At 44.1% G+C, this 19,773-nt stretch overlaps 1 protein-coding gene across 2 annotated transcripts in view; it reads left to right on the top strand.

Annotated features, from left to right (window-relative positions):
* ODF2L (outer dense fiber of sperm tails 2 like) overlaps nucleotides 1-19,773 on the top strand; it is a 59,141-nt gene that overhangs the window by 25,835 nt on the left and 13,533 nt on the right. For both annotated transcript variants that reach the window (XM_019501558.1, XM_019501557.1), the window contains 7 exons: nucleotides 1,338-1,447; nucleotides 3,854-3,989; nucleotides 4,585-4,695; nucleotides 10,936-11,037; nucleotides 12,016-12,101; nucleotides 12,182-12,344; nucleotides 13,528-13,653. In XM_019501558.1, coding sequence (XP_019357103.1) covers nucleotides 1,338-1,447; nucleotides 3,854-3,989; nucleotides 4,585-4,695; nucleotides 10,936-11,037; nucleotides 12,016-12,101; nucleotides 12,182-12,344; nucleotides 13,528-13,653 — 834 coding nt within the window. The remainder of the gene's footprint in view (nucleotides 1-1,337; nucleotides 1,448-3,853; nucleotides 3,990-4,584; nucleotides 4,696-10,935; nucleotides 11,038-12,015; nucleotides 12,102-12,181; nucleotides 12,345-13,527; nucleotides 13,654-19,773) is intronic.

Below are 19,773 nucleotides of genomic sequence, written 5' to 3'. Positions count from 1 at the left end.
AACGGGCTGTATTAGGGGTGTGTGAAACGGGCCATATTTGATTCAGATTCAGCCCAAATCAGGGACAGTGATTCGATTAATTGATTCAGATCACTGTCCCGATTCTATTCGGCCGAATCTAAATTTGAAGATTCGATGCTGATTCGGAGAATTAGTGATTCGGTCATAGACACAGCTTTAAATTTTTTTTTACATACCTGGAGGTACCAGGCATGGCTTGTGAACGCTGCGATGCTGGGGCAGATGGACCATCCCACAGGAGCGCAAGGGCTCCCCAGTGCACTCAGCAGCAGACCCATAAGTGGACCAGAAGCATTTCCAGATCTACTGGGGAGCACCCCCAGACCCAGGAGACACCAGCTAAGCTTCCATGTTCTGAATTTGAAAGGCCTCCCTCATTTTTATTATTTGCATTGTTTTAATATGCTGACCCAGAATTATTTTGACTGTTGTTTAATCTTTTTAACAAATATTATTTGACCATGTTAGAGAGGCTCTTGCCACATGTTATACTTTAGACATGATTAATCAGTTAATCATATCTTAAGTTGTAACCCAGCCACACGTTAAAGCAATCAATAGCATCATAAAACAAGGAATAAGCCACAAAGTTATTCCACAAAAAATGTGTAATGACTTTGTGGCTCATTTCTATGGCAACATTAACTGAACATGTGGTCAGATGCACTCCCATGGCTGGGAGCCTGGATCAGCTGATGGGACTCCCGGCTCTGGGAGCACATGGTGTGCCTCTGCAGCTGGGAGCCCCATCAACTGAGGGGGCTTCCAGCTATGGAAGCTTGCTACTTGTTGGTGCAGGAACTGGGATTTTGATTCCTGGCTCCCCCTGCACAGCAACAAGGTGTGATAGAATCTGATGCATGATCCCACAAGCACACCCCCTGCCATACATATGTGGCATGGCAGAAAGCACAATTGTGTAGACTGCACACCAGATGCCATTGTGCCTTTACCTGCATGTCTAGCAGAGGCCAGAGATAAAGCAGTCAAAGATCTTTGTTCTAAGAAAGCATTTCTACCTCATCCTTTGAAGTCTTGCTATAGTCTGCAGTTAGTAAACACTATAAATTCATAATTCTGACTACATTCTGTGGGCTCTTCATTCTGTCTTTGGAATTTTGTATTTTTAAATGTTATGGGAAGCTTTGTTTTGTTTAATTTATCTTATAACTGCAAGCAAAAGTTTACATGGCTTTATACTACAGAGACTCTGTTTTAAAAGGCTTTATATTAAAGCATCTCTTGCATTTAGGAAATTGTGAAAATTAAAAGGAGTTCTTATGTTACATGATCTGTATTTTGTGTGTGTGTTCCAGGAAGTCAAATTGTCTGAGATACTCTCAGCATCCAGTGTCTGGAAAAGTCATCATGAGAAGGCTGTAGAAGAAAAGACGGTGTTAGAGATTAAAACTGAAACCTTGAAGAAGTAAGTTAAACTGCTAAAAGTGTTTTTTGCAAATTACCATGAAATAATATATCACAATAATTTCTATCATTGTAATGCTTCCAGGGAATACTACTGGAACTGGTGAAAAATATGAACAATTCTATTTCTTTCATATGCATAATCTCATTTTTTTACCATCTAGGCAGAATTTAGACCTTAAGAAACAGAAAGATACGTAAACACAGTGGCCTTTTTTTTCACATGGATTTCACAACTTCCTGTGTAACTGATGAGTAATCCACATTTGTAAGCAGCACTTTCTGTCCCAAATGCTATTCATGGCTATCAGTTTTGTGGTATGCAGCCATGTTGGTGTAAGGACATAGGCAGACAGACTTCTTTGGGTGGCATTTTTCATTAGTCCAGCTGGAAAAATTGTTCTTGGCAGGCTTTCGGGCACAAACACCCTTCTTCAGGCATATATAGAGTCTGTGGTCCGCCAGATCCTGCCAAATCTCCTCCAAATCAAATCAGTAACTGAAGCTTTGCACAAATTTACTCTACAGCTGCAGGTTGCTGGGGTAACAGCCTAAGGGGGTAATTGGGCAGCACCTGCTGGCATCACATGATTGGAAGGAGGCAGGTTTGGGACATATAAACCCAGGTCCGGAGCTTGCAGGGACATTCGTTCTCTGGCAACTGCCAGGGGAGCTCCTGCATGATGAAGCTACTTGAGACCTGGTGCTGCCTGTTATACTACCCAAGTGCTGCAAGACTCCAGAAGCCTCCCAGGTACCTAGGGAATACACTGGGTTAGGGGCACGTTGATAGGGTGGAAGTCTGTCCCCGTAAAGGGGCATGGTGCTGTTGGCATTGCTAAGGTTTCAGTTATAGCATAGTGGCTTATACTTTGTGTTACTGGTTTATACCAGAGGAACAAGATGAGGCTGTAAGGGAAGGTTTGAAGGCCTCATTAGTGCCTGGAGAAAAAGGTGCACAATTTAGGTAGAGCCCATAGTGCCTGAGGGGCAGATAGCCATGAATAGCTGGAAAAATTGTTCTTGGCAAGCTTTTGGGCACAAACACCCTTGTTCAGGCATATAGAGCGCCTGCAGTCTGCGCTATGGGCTCTCTGCTCTCTGGTAGCTGTGCCTTTCAAGCACTATGGGTTTTACCTAAATTGTGTGCCCCTTTCTCCAGGCACTAATGAGCCACCCTGATTAACCCCTGACCCCCACCTGCTCTCCCAGCCTTGTCAATGGCTGCCCCACCTGGCCCCAGCATCCTGGCGCTTTAAAAAAAAAATGCAAAATAAGCCCTGCACTTACTGGATGCTGCAGCAGCCATCAGTGGCTCTGGCAGGAGCCAGTGAGTGCAGGGCTTTTTTTTTTTTTTTTTTTTCAAAGTGCTGGGACGCTGGGCCCAGGCAGGGCAGTCATTGATGGGGCTGGGAGAGCAGGCAGTGGATGGGCCCTGTTTGATTCAGAGATTCAGCTGATTGGGCAGTGGCCAAATGTCCGAATCAGATTCAGCTGAATCGATTCAGGACAGTGATTCGAATCACCAAATTGAATCACTGTCCTCTGAATCAGCTGAATATGAATTCGAAGTAAATACTAGCTGCTTCGCACAGGCCACTGTAGAGGTCTGCTTGGCCTGCACAGCTCCCTGGCCAGGCTGCTTCAGCCTTACAGAAGCAAACATATCTTGGTGTTCTGCTACAGTGGGAGATAGCTAATGGGGACCTGTGTAAGCACTGATAACACAGTGATGCTCTGCTGCAAGCCCCAATGTCAATGCTTTCCTCAACAGCAGCATAGAAAAAGTTCTCAACCTAGGTTCCTGGTATTTTATCTCAATCTTGTTATGTAGGAACTGTGCCAGTTCCCCTACAGGCCGGGCTCTCTATGAAGATTTACCCTCAGATGTGTGCATTTACGCCAAGTATTCCCTGTAATAAAACAGATGGCAAGAGATACCCTTATACATATTTATGGGTAGAAATATGAATGGTAGTTTAAACAAGGTTTCCATAAATTTGCAAAGTAGACTAATGACTGCCCATACATTTAAGCTAGGTCTCATGCAGACTGTTTGTTTTACACTACCCAACCCTGTCTCTTCTTCATTGAAAATTTGGTAGTAAGAGGAGCATGGTGAGCCATGAGAAATTTTGAAAGTTAACAGTGGTCAATTGGTCTAAAAAGTCTGGGAACCAATAACTCTATCTTACCATTTACTGGAAAGTGTAAATGAGTTCCCACTTCTCTAAATATTGCTCTCTATTGCTTCTTTAAACATTGAGAATGAAAAAAATACGAAGTTCCTTTAAAAAAAATGCACAAGAGCAAAAGGAATATACATTGAGCACAATTTAAATTTGAGTAAATTAAGTTAATAGAAAACGTATAAGTTTTACAGAAGTTTTTTGCCTGTTTAATAAAGGCAGATCACAAATCTTTTGGAGGAACTGGAAAACATAGAGGATCACAGAAGAATTTCAAACAAAGAAATTCTTGGAAAGCTTAATTCTGTCAACTCTGAAACTGAAAATATTCATCTTGAAAATGCAAGATTAAAGGTAGTGTGTTGTTATTTCACTTTTGAAAACCCCTTAATTTCTGAGATAGTGATAAAGGGTAATTAGGTCTAATTTTGTGTTTACTTATCAGAGGTTTTTTATTATCTTAAGGTCTCCTTTAGTAATCCTGTGCATTTGATGGTAGTCCCTTCCATCAAATGATCCCAGACATCACAAGACCTCTGTGAATTAGGTATTATCATCCATGTCTACATTTGGTGAAAAAGGAATATCAATAGATTGATACACGAAGTCAGGCAGGCAGAGCTAGAAATAGGATCGCTCAGCTATAACTCCTGAACAAGATTGCCAAGTGTTCTTCTTACCAGAATTATCTATACAATTACTTATGTCCAAATGACCTTTTTTAATTTGAAGCAATTTTTACTAAAATCCCAAGCATGGTAACAGAGAGCACACTTTGAATTATTGATTTCAAATGTACTTACTTACCATGCCAAATATAAAAGTGTGATAACTTTACAATTAAATATCAGCAGTGTAATCACTAGTGATTTATAAATGTATTTTGGTTTGATAATTTTCTACAATATAAGAATATAAATCTTATTTTCTTTTATGTATTTTAATATAGGCTTCCCTTGCTGTTCTGGAAAACAACACTGTTTCTGCTGAGGCTGAGCTGTTAGTTTTGCAAGAAAAAGCAAAGCAGCAGGAGAACCTGGTTGAGCAGTATGGAACTCAGGTGACTAATGGATCTAGGGTGCTGTATAATCATTTTCTGTCTGTAAGCAAGTTAGAGATAGTGATGGAAATCTTATTTTTAATGCATAGGTCAGTTATAACCAAAAGAGTTACAGCTGGAAACAGAAATTGGTTTTTAAGAGTAATCCTGCAAACTCGCCTTCTTATGTTTTTTACTGAATTGAGTTCTCACTGCACTCAGTAGAACTAATAGCATTTTTATGTTCATAGAGGTTATTCAGTAAACATAGGTGAGATTAGAGCTGAGTAGGCTCTAGTGAAAAGTATGGCTCCAATATAAAATTGTGAGATCATTTGCCAATGTTGTTTTGCATTAGAAAGGTAAGTACCTCTGCTTCAACAGCCTTGGGGTTTTTGGAACGAGTAGTGTTTTGACAGTCCCATTTTCAGGCATATGTTTATATGTAGCATATGTTTATATGTGCTGGGAAAACACCAGCTAAAAATCTATGAGGGCATGCTTCATGAATAAATCTGCTTTTATGTTCCTTAACAGTCCCTTTATAGTATGTGACTTTGCTTACAGAGAAGAAATTTCTTCAGTTATTCAGAGATTTTTTATATAGCTCTGTTGTGTAAGGATGCATTAGATTGACAAACCTGACTCATCCTGTTTTTTATTTTTAAATTACTGGCCAGAGAACAATTTTATTGCAAACTCTAAACATAACCAGCAGGCCTAGTCTTTGGAACAGAGAGCCATAATAAAACTCCTAGGCAGCTCTAAGACAAAAAGCAGCGGGTTCCTTAGCAGTCAGCCTTCAGTAGTTACTAGGGTCAAGTTCAAGCCAGTGGCTAGGCTGACTCCAGATGGAAACTGCCATTGGCTGACACCCTTCATCTGGGGAGGGAAGAGATGAGTCATGCTTACTGCCCCCACAACACAGCTGCAGTTCATTCTCCATTGTTGATAATAAGCCATTATATTAGAATTTCATTTTGGTTTTTATAGTCAGAGTTTCCCTTTCAAAATATTTCCTGTAAAGAGGGGCTTTCTCACTGGAGCAAATTTAGAAAACAGTGAGAAGAAAAAGAAAATAAGTAATATAATTTTATGATTTCATTCCTTCTAATTGCTTCTGCTTAGGGGCAGATATAGAGACAGTGCAGTAGCATGATCACACTTCATTTTCAGACCATGCTGCAGGAACAGTGGCTGGGGACTAGCCTCTGGAGCAGGTTAGGAGTGGCTCCAGAGCAGAAGCACTGGTGGGTGAGGGTGGACAAGGGATGTGCTGCTGAGCACAGAGGGGAAGGCAGGGTATGCGAAGGGAATTCTTGTCTGATTCATGGACTTCCTGTGGCATGGTCTTCCCACCCTGATGTAAGGAGCAGGGGAAGCTGGGAACAGGAGGTTTAGCTACCGCCTGCAGTCCAAGTTGCTGTTTCTGAATTCTCCTTTGCAAAGTCCTAGATCTGCCTCTGCTTCTTGTTGGTTATTTTTATTCCAAAACGAGAACATTTTCTCTGTCCAGGTTCTGTTCCTGGGTGATACTTCAGTAAGGTCCAGTAAAAGGTGAGATGTATAGAGTTATGCTTGCTGTCCTCCAGGCTGCAAAGCAGAACTGTGGGTATTGGTGTTTCCCAGGCCTCTGGGCTTTGCTGGTTGCCACATGAGGCTGGGATGAAATTCCTGTGTGTGCCCCCCTGCACCCTGTTGCTATAATTTTCATGAAATAGGTTGGATGGGAATAACCTGGATGGGTTATACTTAATTATGTTTCACTGTAAAAACACTTTAACTGAATTATAATTAATCTGTCTTTTAAATGCATAGCACAGTTATCTTTGTAGACAGAATTTCCCATTCTGCAATAAGATCTCCTCTAACCAAAGCTAAACTTAAATTATAAATAATTTACATACACAAAAAATGGAAATTCTGTTACTACTGTCTGAACAAGAGGGTACAGCTGCGTAACTTTAAAAGTGTGGTCACAGATTTCAGCTGGAACTTCTGGTGCTCTGACCCTCTGAAAATCATGCCACATATGTGGATCCCAGGTTATAGATTTAGGGACTTTAAATTTGCACACCTCAGTTTCTTAAAGTCTTGGCTTTTGGGACTTGTTCCAACATGTCTGAGACAAACTTTCCCTTGATGTTAAAGGAAGTTTCATTTTGTCCTTGATGAATAATAAATTTGTTATACCACGGATGAATTTGTCCTGTGTGTTTAGGGTGGTGAATATCTTTGAAACTGGAATACACGAAAGCATGGTGTCCCAAAAGAAGAAGATATATTTTTACATTAGCTGAAACCCACCAAATATTTGTGATTAAATTTTTATTGCAAAAGTATTTCTTTAAATATAGGATTTTTAGTTATCCTTTGACCGAATACTGTAACGGAATAAAAAATTTTCACCCTTGACAGGCACTGTCCCTCCTGCCACCTTCCCAGGGCAGCCAGCGTGTTTCTGGGTGATCCCAGGCAGTGCGAAGGTGGCAGGGATGGTGCACGGGGTGCTGGAAGCCTGCAAAGCTTGAACACACTTGGGCTTCCAGTTTCCCATGCACTGTTAGATCCAGCAGGTGCTGCCTGAGAGCTAAGGCTGCATATGTGCAACTAACACCCCACCTGGGTGGCCCCGGGGGGCATTACCACTGTGGAGGGAAGCACCAGGGCCGCCCACAGCTCAGGGGCTGCATGACCCAGGAGAAGCTCACACAGGCAGGCTCTACTGAGGCAGGGGAGCAGCAAGGGGCCTGATCATGGGGAGTGAGCTGCTGGTGGGCCCTGAGCTGAGGGGGACCCCCCCCAGACAGCACCCACCACCATCCTGCCTCAGCAGTCCCAAGGGGTGTCACCACCACAGAGGGAAGCACCGGGACCCTCACTGCTTTTTTTTTTTTTTTTTTTTTTTCCCTAGGGCAGAGCCTGACACCTGTCCAGAGCACTCTGGTTGCTCCAGACAGACAGAATGAGCCTATTATTATTATAGATTTTTAAACATTGTAGACCTAATTTATCCTTTGAAATTACACATGAGAGGTTTTGTTTTGTTTTTTGCCAAACTTCCCCAACTGGATCCTCGCTAGGCTGCTGTATCTGGGTCCCACCATGCCACTCCCATGTACTTGAAGCTTCCTAGAGCTTTCTAAGTCAGTAGGCATGTGCGCTCTCTCTCTCTTTCTCTCATCAGCCTCTCTGACATACTGCGTAGCTTCTGTGTCTGTTATACTTTCCTGGATTATAAACTCTTGTAGCCCATCTGTCCTAGAACCACAGGACCAGTGCCAATTGTCTCAGACACCTGAGTTGCTTGAAGATAACATTTTCCAGGTTATATTTACTAGTTGAAATAAGGTAAATTGCAAGTTAAACTGCAGTTATCTCCAAAATGCCTGCATGGATTCATGTGAGTTTGTTTCACAGTGTATGGGTTTTTCATGATAAACTTTGTTTAGTCTGTCTGTGTCTTTAAATGAATATGTTAATGCTACATAGACTTTTGGCCTTGTTAGATGAGATTTTATGATAGAACAGTCTCTTTAAAGTAAGTGAAGTGTTTCACTTAATACTCAGGGTCTTCATCTGAAAACTCAGGGCCTTGTTTTGTGTATGTATCTTAAAGAATATATCTAGCACTTAGACCCCCTCTACACATTACACATAAGGTGTGATTAACCAGCTAATCACACCATAAGTTGTGACCCAGCTACACAGTCAATCCATTAATGGCAAGATAAAACAATCAATAAGCTACAAAGTTATTCCACAAAAAGTGTCTAATAACTTTGTAACGTATTCTAATCATGCAATTAATTGAACATGTGGCCACGTGCTTCCCTGGGGCTGGGAGTCCCATCAGCTGAGGGGCTCCCAACCACAGGGGTGCACCACCTGCTGCCAACCCTGCAGCTCACAAGGCTTGCAGAGGCAGCAGCATTCCCTGTGCTGCCCCTACTGTGAGCCTCATCATCTTCGGGGCTTGCAGCAGGGAGAAGGCAGCCACTGCTGCTAGCCTCATCAGCTGCAGGGCTCACAGCAGGGGCAGCATCATTGGCTGCAGGGCTCACAGCAGGGGCAGCGAGGAGAACATTGCTGACACTGTGAGCCCTGTCAGCTGCAGGGCTTGGAGCCATGGGAGCCAATGCAGGGGGAGCCTGGGATCACGATCCTGGGCTCCCCCTGCACTGGGGATGGGGCACAATGGGATCTAATGTGCAGCACCACAGTTGCACCTCCTGCCATGCATGCATGCCAATCCACAGAATTGTGTGGATTGCACATTAGATCCCATGGTGCCTTTACATGCATGCATAGAGGGGCCCTTACACCTAACTGACCTAATCTCTTCAGAAGACAGAGTGGTCTGGTACAGAAGCTAAAGAGTGTACACGTTGTGGTTACTAGATGGTGCATGGAAGTCTTGGGGCCATATGAGCATTGTTGTGAAGTCATAGTTTTTTTGCCTTCAAAAATAAATACATTTTGTTGGCCACCTAGTCAGTATTGGATGCTTGAATCTGTAGAAGAGTAAAGTGCATTGCTTGCAATAGGGAGCAATCTCCAAAGGACTCATTCAGTTTGTAGTCTGCTATATACCTCTGTCCTCCCCCGCCCCCCAGTCCTTTTTCTGTAGTACTGATTTCTGCCCAGTCATTCCCAGTTATGTGTTTTGCAGTGAGTAAGGAAGAAGAATGAGTAAGGCTGAACAACAGATGCTTCAGCTGTCCTGGGACTGTCTTGGGGTTTGGCCTGTATCAAAACAGGAGTGGCACAGTCATTTACAAGCATAGCCCTTTTAAGCTGCATTGCTGCTAATTCACCAGGAGGTGGCCAGCAAGAGCACACAGCTTAACAGGCTTGTCCCTGGAATGAACTGTAATAACTGCACAGACAACAACAGGGTGTCCCAGGGAAAAATGCTAGTACGTTTTAGGGCGGTGCGAAATTTCACTGGGTGTTTCGTTTTGAAGCTGTTTTGAAGCATTTCGAGCTTGAAACAGTGAAATCAAAATGAAACAAAAGCTTTCAAAACAGCTTCAAAACAAAACAAGGGCACTTGAAACATTTCAAAAGTTTCGAAACATTTTGAGTTTCATAGCCAAACTTACTTGGCTTCAGCACTGGTCCCAGCTGGCAGCAGCAGCCTCCTGTCATCCTGCACAGACCCAGGGGCCACGCCCCTCCCCTGGGAGGATTCTGACACATCCTCCAGCCTTCCCGGGGGTATGGGCCCCCAGATCTGCGCATCAAATGACACGATGCTATTGCTGCCGGCTGGGGCCAGCGGCAGCACCAATCTTCCTGGTGGCAGCAGAAGCCTACTGTGATCCAGCAGGCAGATTGGGGGCCCACCCACACACCCAGAGGGCTGCGAGGCTGTGCCGGACTCCTCCTGGGGATGTGGGCCCCCGAGCTGCCGGCCAGATCACAGGAGGCTGCTGCTGCTAGCTGAGGCCAGCGGCAGCACCAATCTTCCTGGCACTGGGTGCAGGCTGCGCCCACCACTGGTCCCAGGCAGCGGCAGCAGCCTCCTATGATCCGGCAGGCAGATTGGGGGCCCACACCCTGGGAGGAGTCCAGCAGAGCCCCGCAGCCCTCCCAGGGGTACAGACCCCGGATCTGCCTCCTGGATGACAGGAGGCTGCCACTGCTGGCAAGTAACAGGTTTGTTTGTCAACAACTTGAGGTGCAGTTTCCCAGAAACCTCTGTATCTATCTCTTTGAAACTTGGCAGGCTTCATGCCCTTAGAATGGGCTACCATCCTTCCAAGTTTCATCCAAATTAGGCAAGAAGTGACAAAGTTATAGGCAGTTTCATGCTTTCCCGTTATAGCCTATGGGCAAAACGTTGAAACAGCGTTGAAGCAGCAAAACAGTTTTGACGCAACAAAACAGAACAGTGCTTTCAAAACTAAATGAAACTTGAAACAAAACACTGTCCCATCAAAACAGAAGTCAAAGCAGAACAGTGCTGTTTCACACAGCCGTAGTACATTTCATCTGGCATCCTTCAGAGGGACTTGAAGTGGGAGAGAACACTTGTAGGTCTGTGTGATCCCAGGACAAAAGGCTTTCTCCCAGGACAAATGTGATGTCTGTTCATACACTGAGTGAATACAGGTAGTAACAAAGTGTGATAGAAAAACAAAGATACAATTTAGAAATTAAAGGGGTTTTTTTTGCTGCCAGACATGCATGCTTCCAGTTTTAAGGGAGTGGATGAAATACTACTTGCATATACATGTAAAATATGTTGTATCATAGGTACAAAAACTACAAATGGAAGCAGAAGACCTGAAAACTAGATACAAAATAACTTTAAATGAAAACAAAATAACAGAAGCAAAATATTTACAAATAGATAAGGTAAGTATTCTGTTTATGATAAATAGTTTGTCACTTTTTCACGGTATTCTGCAAAATAGGATTATGTATCACTTGCTAGGAGTTGCAGTATGTTGCCTTTTTTCCCTTCTTGTTTTGTAAGTAAAAAATTGCACCAAAAGACACCAAAATGTGTTAAATACTTTTCTAACAACTTATATGTATGTAATTCCTGTGGTCCCCACAAGCATATTTTCCAAGTGCAAATGAGTTGTTCCCAGGCTAGTGGCCAGGGGAGTGGGTGCACACTAGAATTTGAGAACCCATCAAAGAGTGTTCAGAAGTGACTCTTCTTCCTTTTCTTGCTTTAAAATAGCAATGACCTAGGTTACCCTCCCAGAAAAGAGAGAATTCTTCCATTGTGGCTAAGCATGTTCCCAGCTATGCAGATGCTAGTGCTGTTCTGCATCAGTCTCTAGAATACACTGGAGGCTATCTGCACAGATGAATGGCCAGTTTATTTTGTTTTAGTACTGACTGCCTAATGAGACTCAGGGTTCAGTGGGCAACAGTTCAACTTTCTTCCTTTTTTTTCCCTCTAGCATATCTTTCTGCAAAATTAATTACTTTTTTATATCAATGCTTCATTGCTTTTCTGAAATCTGTCAGCCCGCACTTCTGAAGTGTTCCTTGGAGAAGTAACTAAGATGTTTTTTGTCCTGGGCAGCAGTGGTGGCCTCAGCAGCTGCCATTCTTGTGCCTCTTGTAAGTCTGTACCTTGGGCTAGTGACCTACTTGCCCACCTGTAGTTATGCTACTAGTGCTCCTGCACAATAATGCCATAATAAATCTTCACTTACAGTTTTAGTCTGCTGCTTTAGTTGTATTACACTTCTTTAAAATGTAGGCCAGCTCTTGCTTTGATGGAATAGTTTCATTTGATTTTAACAGTAAATTTATTTGGCTTACAATGTCCAGACTCCAGCTCCATTTAATAGGGTGGAATTATCATCTTCAGAGATGGAAGACAGTAACAGTTCCTTGAGAGGTTATTCTTTACAAGAGGAAAACTTGAATATTCAGAAGAAATATGAAGATCTTAAAAGGTAAAATCTGGTAACTAACTACTTCTCATTTTTACGTTTTTCTTGTCGTAATCTCATATATGTATTTCTCTTGCATAAAGACAATTAGAAAAGATGGAATTACAGAATGAAGTGCTTGCACATCAGCTAGCAAACCAAGAAAAGAGTCTTCAGCATAATGAATTGCAGCTTAAAGAGAAATTTACAGAATATGGTGCTTTAACAAGACAGCTGGAGGCTGCTTTGGAAGAAGGGAGAAAAATGGTAAAAACACTGCAATGTATTTCTAAATTTGATTGCCATTTCCCCAGTTTGAAATTAAAAACAAAAAACAAAACAGAAAAACTAAGGGATTCAAGTACGTGTGAAAACTAGACCAGAGATGAGTAGAATATTCTTTATATAAGGGCCAATGTGAGAGAACTTTAGTGAGACAGATTTTTGCCCAAGTAAATATGAATTTCAGGATTCAGCTCCTTGGGTGAAATTCTGGTGCTATTGAAGTCAATGGCAGAACTCTGCCGACTTTATTGGAACTGGGAATTTATCTTTACGCAAAAGAATGCTTTTCTTCAAACCACATAAGGGGCTTCAGCCATCCAGTGTTTAAATCTGCAGAAGTGAGAGATTCAGATCAAAAGCTTCATCTTGCCAATTTTCATTTTCTTTTCATTTTAGAATAGGCAGGCCACAAGGACTTTGATGCTGATGCTTTACTGATTTCTACACTCCAGATTTATAACTCCTTGCATAATCATATGCAGAAAGGATACACTGCAAGCAGTAAACCAAAAAGCCTAACAGGTGTAGGCACTTATGTCACAAGAAATTTTATTTTGTAACAGTCAGAAAATACATCTGAAAATATAACTGGAAAGGTCAAAATTGTTCTTAAGTTTACCAGCCTTTTGAGTTGGCGCGATGAATACGTAACAGTTTTTATAGCTGACAGAACATAGGAAGTGATGTAACTATCATCACGTCTGGCAGCCTTTGACTTCCCAGACTGAATAACCAGACTCATATACAGCTGGGCAGAATAGGGATAGCTTTTGGCAGGAATAAAATATCTGTGCAAGTTTATGTTATTTTTTTCCCTCTGCATTCTAATAATAGTGACACACTGATTTTTTATTTTTTTTGAGAAAGTTCATTTCAAATCACATTTACTTTTTTTTTTTTTTCTATTGACCCTACTTTATTTCCATATACGGCAACTTCATTTTCCAACAGAATGTTTCCCAGGTGTACTCAGGTACAATAAAGTACTAATTGGCAGGGACTAGACAAAAGATTATAACAGGATTATAAATTATAAATCTATTAACAGATTATAAATATTAAAGAGATCTAGCAATGATGATCTAGTTTTCAAAAAGTTTGTTTACTGAGGGATTTAATTGGAGGCCTAGATATAGCAGTATAGCTTCTGTCTTTATCATTACAGGTGTCTGAAGAAATGGAAAAAATGTCATCCAAGGAACAAACTCTTCAGACAAAAATACTAGATCTTGAAACTGAATTGAGAGAGAGGCAGGAGGAGCATAAGCAACTGGTCTGCAAAGTAAACCATGTGAGTATATAACCCTTTATGGACACTTATGTTTTCATAGACATTTGGGCTGAAAGGGACCCCAGAGTATCATCGAGTCCAGCCCCCTGCCCAGGGGCAGGAAGTCAGCAGGGATCATAGGATCCCAGCAAGATAAACATCTAAAAGTGTCTTGAAGGTGTTCAAAGTGGGTGCTTGAACCACCTCCGGCGGCAGTCTATTCCAAACCTTGGGGGCTCGGACAGTAAAGAAGTTCTTCCTTATGTCCAGCCTGAAACAGTGGCAGAGGAGTTTGTGACCATTCAATCTTGTCATTCCTTGGGGCACTCTGGTGAACAGACGTTCCCCCAGATATCGGTGAACACCCCTAATAAACTTATAGGTGGCCACCAGATCACCCCTGAGCCTGCACTTTTCCAGGCTGAAGAGTCCCATGGCTCTCAGCCTCTCGTCATAAGGTCTGTTATCCTCACCTCTGATCATGCATGTGGCTCTCCTCTGCACTCTCTCAAGCTTTTCCACATCCTTTTTGAATTGTGGAGCCCAAAACTGAACACAGTACTCCAGCTGCGGCCTCACCAAGGCCGCATAAAATGGGAGAATGACGTCCCGGGATTTGCTTGAGAAGCATCTATGGATGCAAGCCAGCTTTTTGGTCGCTTTACTAGCTGCAGCATCACATTGAAGGCTCCATCCTTTTGTAGGTCTTCCTTTTAAGATGTAGGAGGTCTGCTAGTTCCCTGGAGAGCCAAGGGGGCTGCTGTGCCCTTTTGCTGCCTTTCCTCCAAGACGGGATAGACTTTGCTTGCGCATCCAAGGATTACTTCCTTGAGGAGCAGCCACTTGTCCTAAACTCCCCTCCTCTCTGGGTTGTGGCCCTTTAGGGCCTCACTGACAAGCCTCCTGAGCTTGTCAAAGTCAGCTTTCCTGAAGTTGAGGACTTCTGTATTACTGACTGACTTGCCAGCTTTACAGTGGATGCTGAAGATGATCAGCTTGTGGTCATTGTCACCCAGCTTTCCTCCAATCATTAGGTTGCTGATTAGGTCATCCCCAGTTGCTAGTACCAGGTCAAGCAGCCCTTTACCTCTTGTCGGCCCGTAGACTTCCTTCATCAAATAGAGGTCATCCACGCACAAGGGAAATCTTTGCGACCACTCAGATTTGGCTGAGCGTTCCTCCCACAAGATGTCTGGGTAGTTAAAGTCTCCCATGACAACCGTACACCAGGAGCGCATGGCCTCAGCCAATTCCCTGGCAAACTCCCAGTCAAGGTCTTGACCCTGGATAGGGGGTCTGTAGTAGACTCCTACCATAGGATCCCCTGTGCCGTATTCCCCACGGATTTTAACCCAGAGTGTCTCAAGCCCACCATGGGTGCCAATGTCGGCTTGCAGGGATGCGTAGCTTTCCTTGACAGAGAGAGCTACGCCCCCGCCCCTTTTGTCTACACTATTCCTCCTGTATAGGGTGTAGCCATCTATACCTGTGGCCCAGTCATGGGTGGAGTCTCACCAGGTTTCCGTTATCCCTATGGCATCATAGTTATTTGCATTTAGTAGCAGGACAAGTTTCTCCTGTTTGTTCCTCAAGCTCCTGGGATTTGTGTATAGGTACGCAAGTGTTCCCTTGGGGGCCCTTGCCTTGCCTACAGTTCGTTCCAGGGCTGGGGCAGGGGTGGGCCCCCTTAAGTGCCTTGACCTGCTGGCTTTGCAAGGGTTGCTTAGCGGGCCAGCAGTGGCAGTAGTCCCCCCTCCCACCGGTGGGCTTAGTTTAAAGCCCGGTGGAGCAGGTCAGCCAGTCTGGCTAAGAAGAGCCTCCTCCCCAGCAGAGAGAGGTGGAAGCTGTCCCTTCCCAGAAGCTCACTGCCTCTCTCACCAAAGAGTGGGCTGTGGTCATGGAAGCCAAAGCCTTCCTGATGACACCAGCGCCACAGTCTTTGGGTAACTACCTTTGGTTATCATAAATTATTTAACTATTTTCATTGCTTATAGACACTGAAACATTTTAAACAAAGTAGTATATTCCTGATTGATATTTCTTATTGAATTGCCATGTACTTTGAGAGAACATACTAAATCATAATTTCATAGATTTCATAGACATTAAGGCTGGAAGGGACCTCGGAAGAACGAGTCCAGCCCACTGCCTGAGGGGCAGGAAGTCAGCTGGGGTCATAGACTACCAGCAAGATAAGCATCCAAATAATTTAGTTAACATAAATTAAACTATGAGGAGAGACTGAGGGACCTAGATCTCTTCAGCCTTCGCAAGAGAAGGCTGAGAGGTGACCTTGAGGCTGCCTATAAATTCATCAGGGGAGGGCAGCAGGGAATAGGAGATGCTGTAGTTACTAGCCCTCCCCCCTGGAGTAATTAGGAACAATGGCCACAAATTGATGGAGAGCAGATTTAGGTTGGACATTACAAAGAACTTCTTCACAGTAAGGGTTGCCAGAATCTGGAATGGGTTTCCAAGGGAGGTGGTGCTCTCCCCTACCTTGGAGGTCTTCAGGAGGAGACTGGAAAAGCACCTACCTGGGGTCATCTGACCCCAGTGCTCTTTCCTTCCCAGGGCATGGGGTTGGACTTGATGATCTACTGTGGTCCCTTCAGACCCTAACATCTATGAATCTATAAAGCTATTAGAAAGAGAACATAATTTGTGTACAGAATTACAAAAAGCTTTGAGGAAAGACCTCCAGAACACCCAGTGCATTATTCTGTAATAGTGCAGCCTATTCTACTGGGCTTAAATACTGAACTTAAATTTGAGCTGGAAAAGGTATATATTAGCAGGCTCTTCTTTTTTCTGACAATAAAAGTTCATAATCACTTGGTCATATGGATAAATATTTTTCTGAGTTGATAAAAAGGATCCTATTCTACCAGGAATTTATGCAGAAACTTTTCAACTTGGGTGCCTAAAATTAGGTGCCCATAGTGTGAAAGGGGAAGAGACAGCCCACCCTGACTCTCCCCATCACTCACAACAGGAGAGCAGATGAGGGGCAGCTGTGGCTGGATGCTGGGATGGCAGGCTCAGGCACACTGTTTTCAGAGCAGCCTGAGCCTGTGAATCAATGGGGAGCGAGGCCGGGGCCTGAGAGAGGAACGGGCCTGTGAAAAGAGGGCTGGGATAGCAGCTGGGGGGCGCGCAGAGGAGAGTGAGGCGGGGGAATGCTGCAGGAGGCTACTGGGGAGAGTGTGCCATGTGCCAAGGGAGCGGCACACCCTCATGTAACCCCAGGAGGAGAACTAGGAAAAACTGCCGAGCACGGTGAAGAAAAGGGAGCGGCATACCTGCTGCAACCCCAGGAGAAGGATCTGGAAAAGCCACTGATCATCGCAAGGAAGAGGCAGTGGCATGCCCCGGAGAAACCCCGAGAGAAGGACAGGGGAGCACCACCAAGTGTGATAAGGAAGATGCATGTGACTGAGGGCATGGGGAGTAGGCCATGTATGGCAGAGGCACCAAATTGGTGGTGAGCCCCTGAGGAGGGGCAGAAGCCCGGGACTGAGATAAGGGGTGGAGGGGCTAGTGGCGTGAGGCCTGTGGGGCTATGGTAGCTGGGGCCTGAGCAAGACAGCGAGCTGAACGAGGTCACTGAGGCAAGTGGCTGGAGTGACGGCTGGAGCAACCCAGACAGACCCAGCCTCAGGTCAGACAGGGGCTACATGCATTGGCAACACATAGGGGTGCACGTGGGAACACATGCACCCCCTGAGATTGGCAGTGCACCCCCTGACAGAAGTGCTGCCAGCAGCATCTGCAGGTGGTCACCACTTGCCACCCCACCTCCCCTCACCGCCAACACCATAGACGGTATTGTGGGCGGTCCCCGATTCCCACTGGCTTGCTGCTGCTGCTGCCCACGGCATCTGCGGGTGGTCGCTAGCCCTCCACTGCCACAGCTGCCTGAGGGAGCTTACCACCACCACACCCCCCAGCCTCTGGGGGCATGCGTCGTTCATGCCAATGTGGAAAGGGGTGACAGCTGTGAGAGGCATGGCGGTGAGCTGCTGAGCCTGCAAGGCACAGCTCTTAAAGGGAGAGGCACAAGACACCCAGTCCATGGGCCTACGGACCTGGGAGGCAAGAGCCAGGGGCCTACCACCAGATGCTAATTGTTTTCTGTTAGCATATATTTCTGAGTTTTCCTATTACCTCGAGACTGAGGTGAGTTTATTTGTAGAGGCCACAGTCCACAGACAAAGGACGACCTACAAGGAACTGACACCCGGGTGGTCTCTGCCCGACAGTGGCAGGACTTTACAGATGCGAAGCTATCATCTATAAGTGAGACCTCAGGATACCAATGTCCGTCTTGGCCGTGGATATGATAAGGGTGGAGTAAAGGGGAGGGTAGAGCCCCACGAAGAAATCAAGGCATGGGGTCCCACAAACCACCTGCGAGGACCTGTCTCCCAGGAAGAAGAACATCAAGTCGTGGCCAGAGCATACAAGTGTTCACTGCCTGCCCTGAGTGAGGAGCTTACCTTTGGTAAGTGTCCCACAGTACACCGAAAGGGGGAGGCAGGACTGAAGCGGCACGTTCACGGACCGGAGCAATGCACTTATGGACCACTACTCCTTAGAGGGAACATGGTTATGTACTCTTCCACTTAAGAATAAATAGTTTAGGCTTCCACAAGAGTGGTGGCAGACACTCTGGGCTCCTACAGATGTGTGGAAATACAGCACACGTGGAAATCCAGCATGTCGGAGCAGATTAATCAAGTCTGCTGGAGCACAGAAATTGATGCACTCTGGCAGTGTTCTGCATTACTGTGCTAAAAAAATGATGGCAGGACATTTTGAAATAAAACACGCTTGATGAGTTTCAGTTCAAAGTGCCCCACCATCTATTTTTTCAATGCAGGGATGCTAATACACATGATGTGTGGGCGCTTTTAATTAGCACAGCTTACTAATTAAGGCACCCAGTGCCACGTCCCAAGGCACATGTAAAAATGCCCTCTATCCACAATACATAGAAAAGACAAATATTACCTAGATGAAGACTTCTGATTCCACCTGTGTCAGTTCACCAGCCTCCATCACATCCGAGCAAGAAATGTGATAGTTTGCTTGACAGCAGAACACATCCCTCTAAACCTTATCATACTCCCTCTACTTGCATTCAGTTTGTTTCATTTTTGTAGGTTCTGTAACATCTTAATTATACATCTCTGGTTGCTAGAAACAGTTAAGATTAGCTGTGCCATCTGTTAAGTTATGAAATGGGATTCAGGACTAGTCAAAGGATTGACATGACAACCTTTTCGATAAAAGACAGAAAGGCTTTATTTACTACAACTGATCACTGTTAAATGAGCCTACGGCAAAGCCAAGTCCAAGATATTTAGCTGTAAAAGTGATAGTATCTCACCAATACAGGCAAAGAGGAGGTCTCAGTCTTGTCTACTTCTCAAGGCATGGCTCTGTTCACCAAAATATCAGCTGGGCACAGTAGAAGTTCTTGTGTTGAGCCATTTTTCACTCTTGAAGCATGCTCTATTACCTCCTTCGTTCCTTTTTTATACCCTTTAGCACTCGGCATCTTCAAAGCATTCTTGCAGTTGTGTAAGTCAAGAGAGAAACCTAAGCAATGATTAATATGAAAATCCTGTTAATCAATCTGTTCATTACTAATTATCAGAAAGGTTATTCAATCAAAATTGGGACTTTCTCAGTCATAGGAGGTTATCAGTTTCTAATGAGTTGGAACATACCAAGAAATTGGTCAACAACTGGGAAAAACGCAAAGGTTTTGAGTTGTTCTTGGAAGATCAAGGGAACCACTGAGGCAAAAGTAAAGTAAATCAGGAGGAAACACCCATCAAAATCTATATGGAGAATGTCTCTTCCTGTACATAAACATAAGTTAATTGCAAAGAAATATTTACTAGAATAATTAATCAGGGATAGACATTTCACACAGTAACATACCAGGCACATAGGAGCCTGTTTAAAATCATCATAGGTATAGTAAGATATGTTGGAAGTGATGTCTCATTATTTCTTTTCAGAAGGTCCAGCCACAAACTTACATGCTCTTGCACTATGCAATTGTCATCAATATTCTGTATTTTAACTTGTGAGTAGGCTCAGCTCAGCTTAAGCTTCACAGATCAGCTC

The sequence above is a fragment of the Gavialis gangeticus genome, unplaced genomic scaffold (assembly GCF_001723915.1).
Source record: "Gavialis gangeticus isolate Ggan-Ray unplaced genomic scaffold, GavGan_comp1, whole genome shotgun sequence".
In the NCBI taxonomy this organism is placed as follows: domain Eukaryota; kingdom Metazoa; phylum Chordata; order Crocodylia; family Gavialidae; genus Gavialis; species Gavialis gangeticus.
Note: the sequence above shows the minus strand (reverse complement) of the source record. Positions and strands in the feature narration are given on the sequence as shown.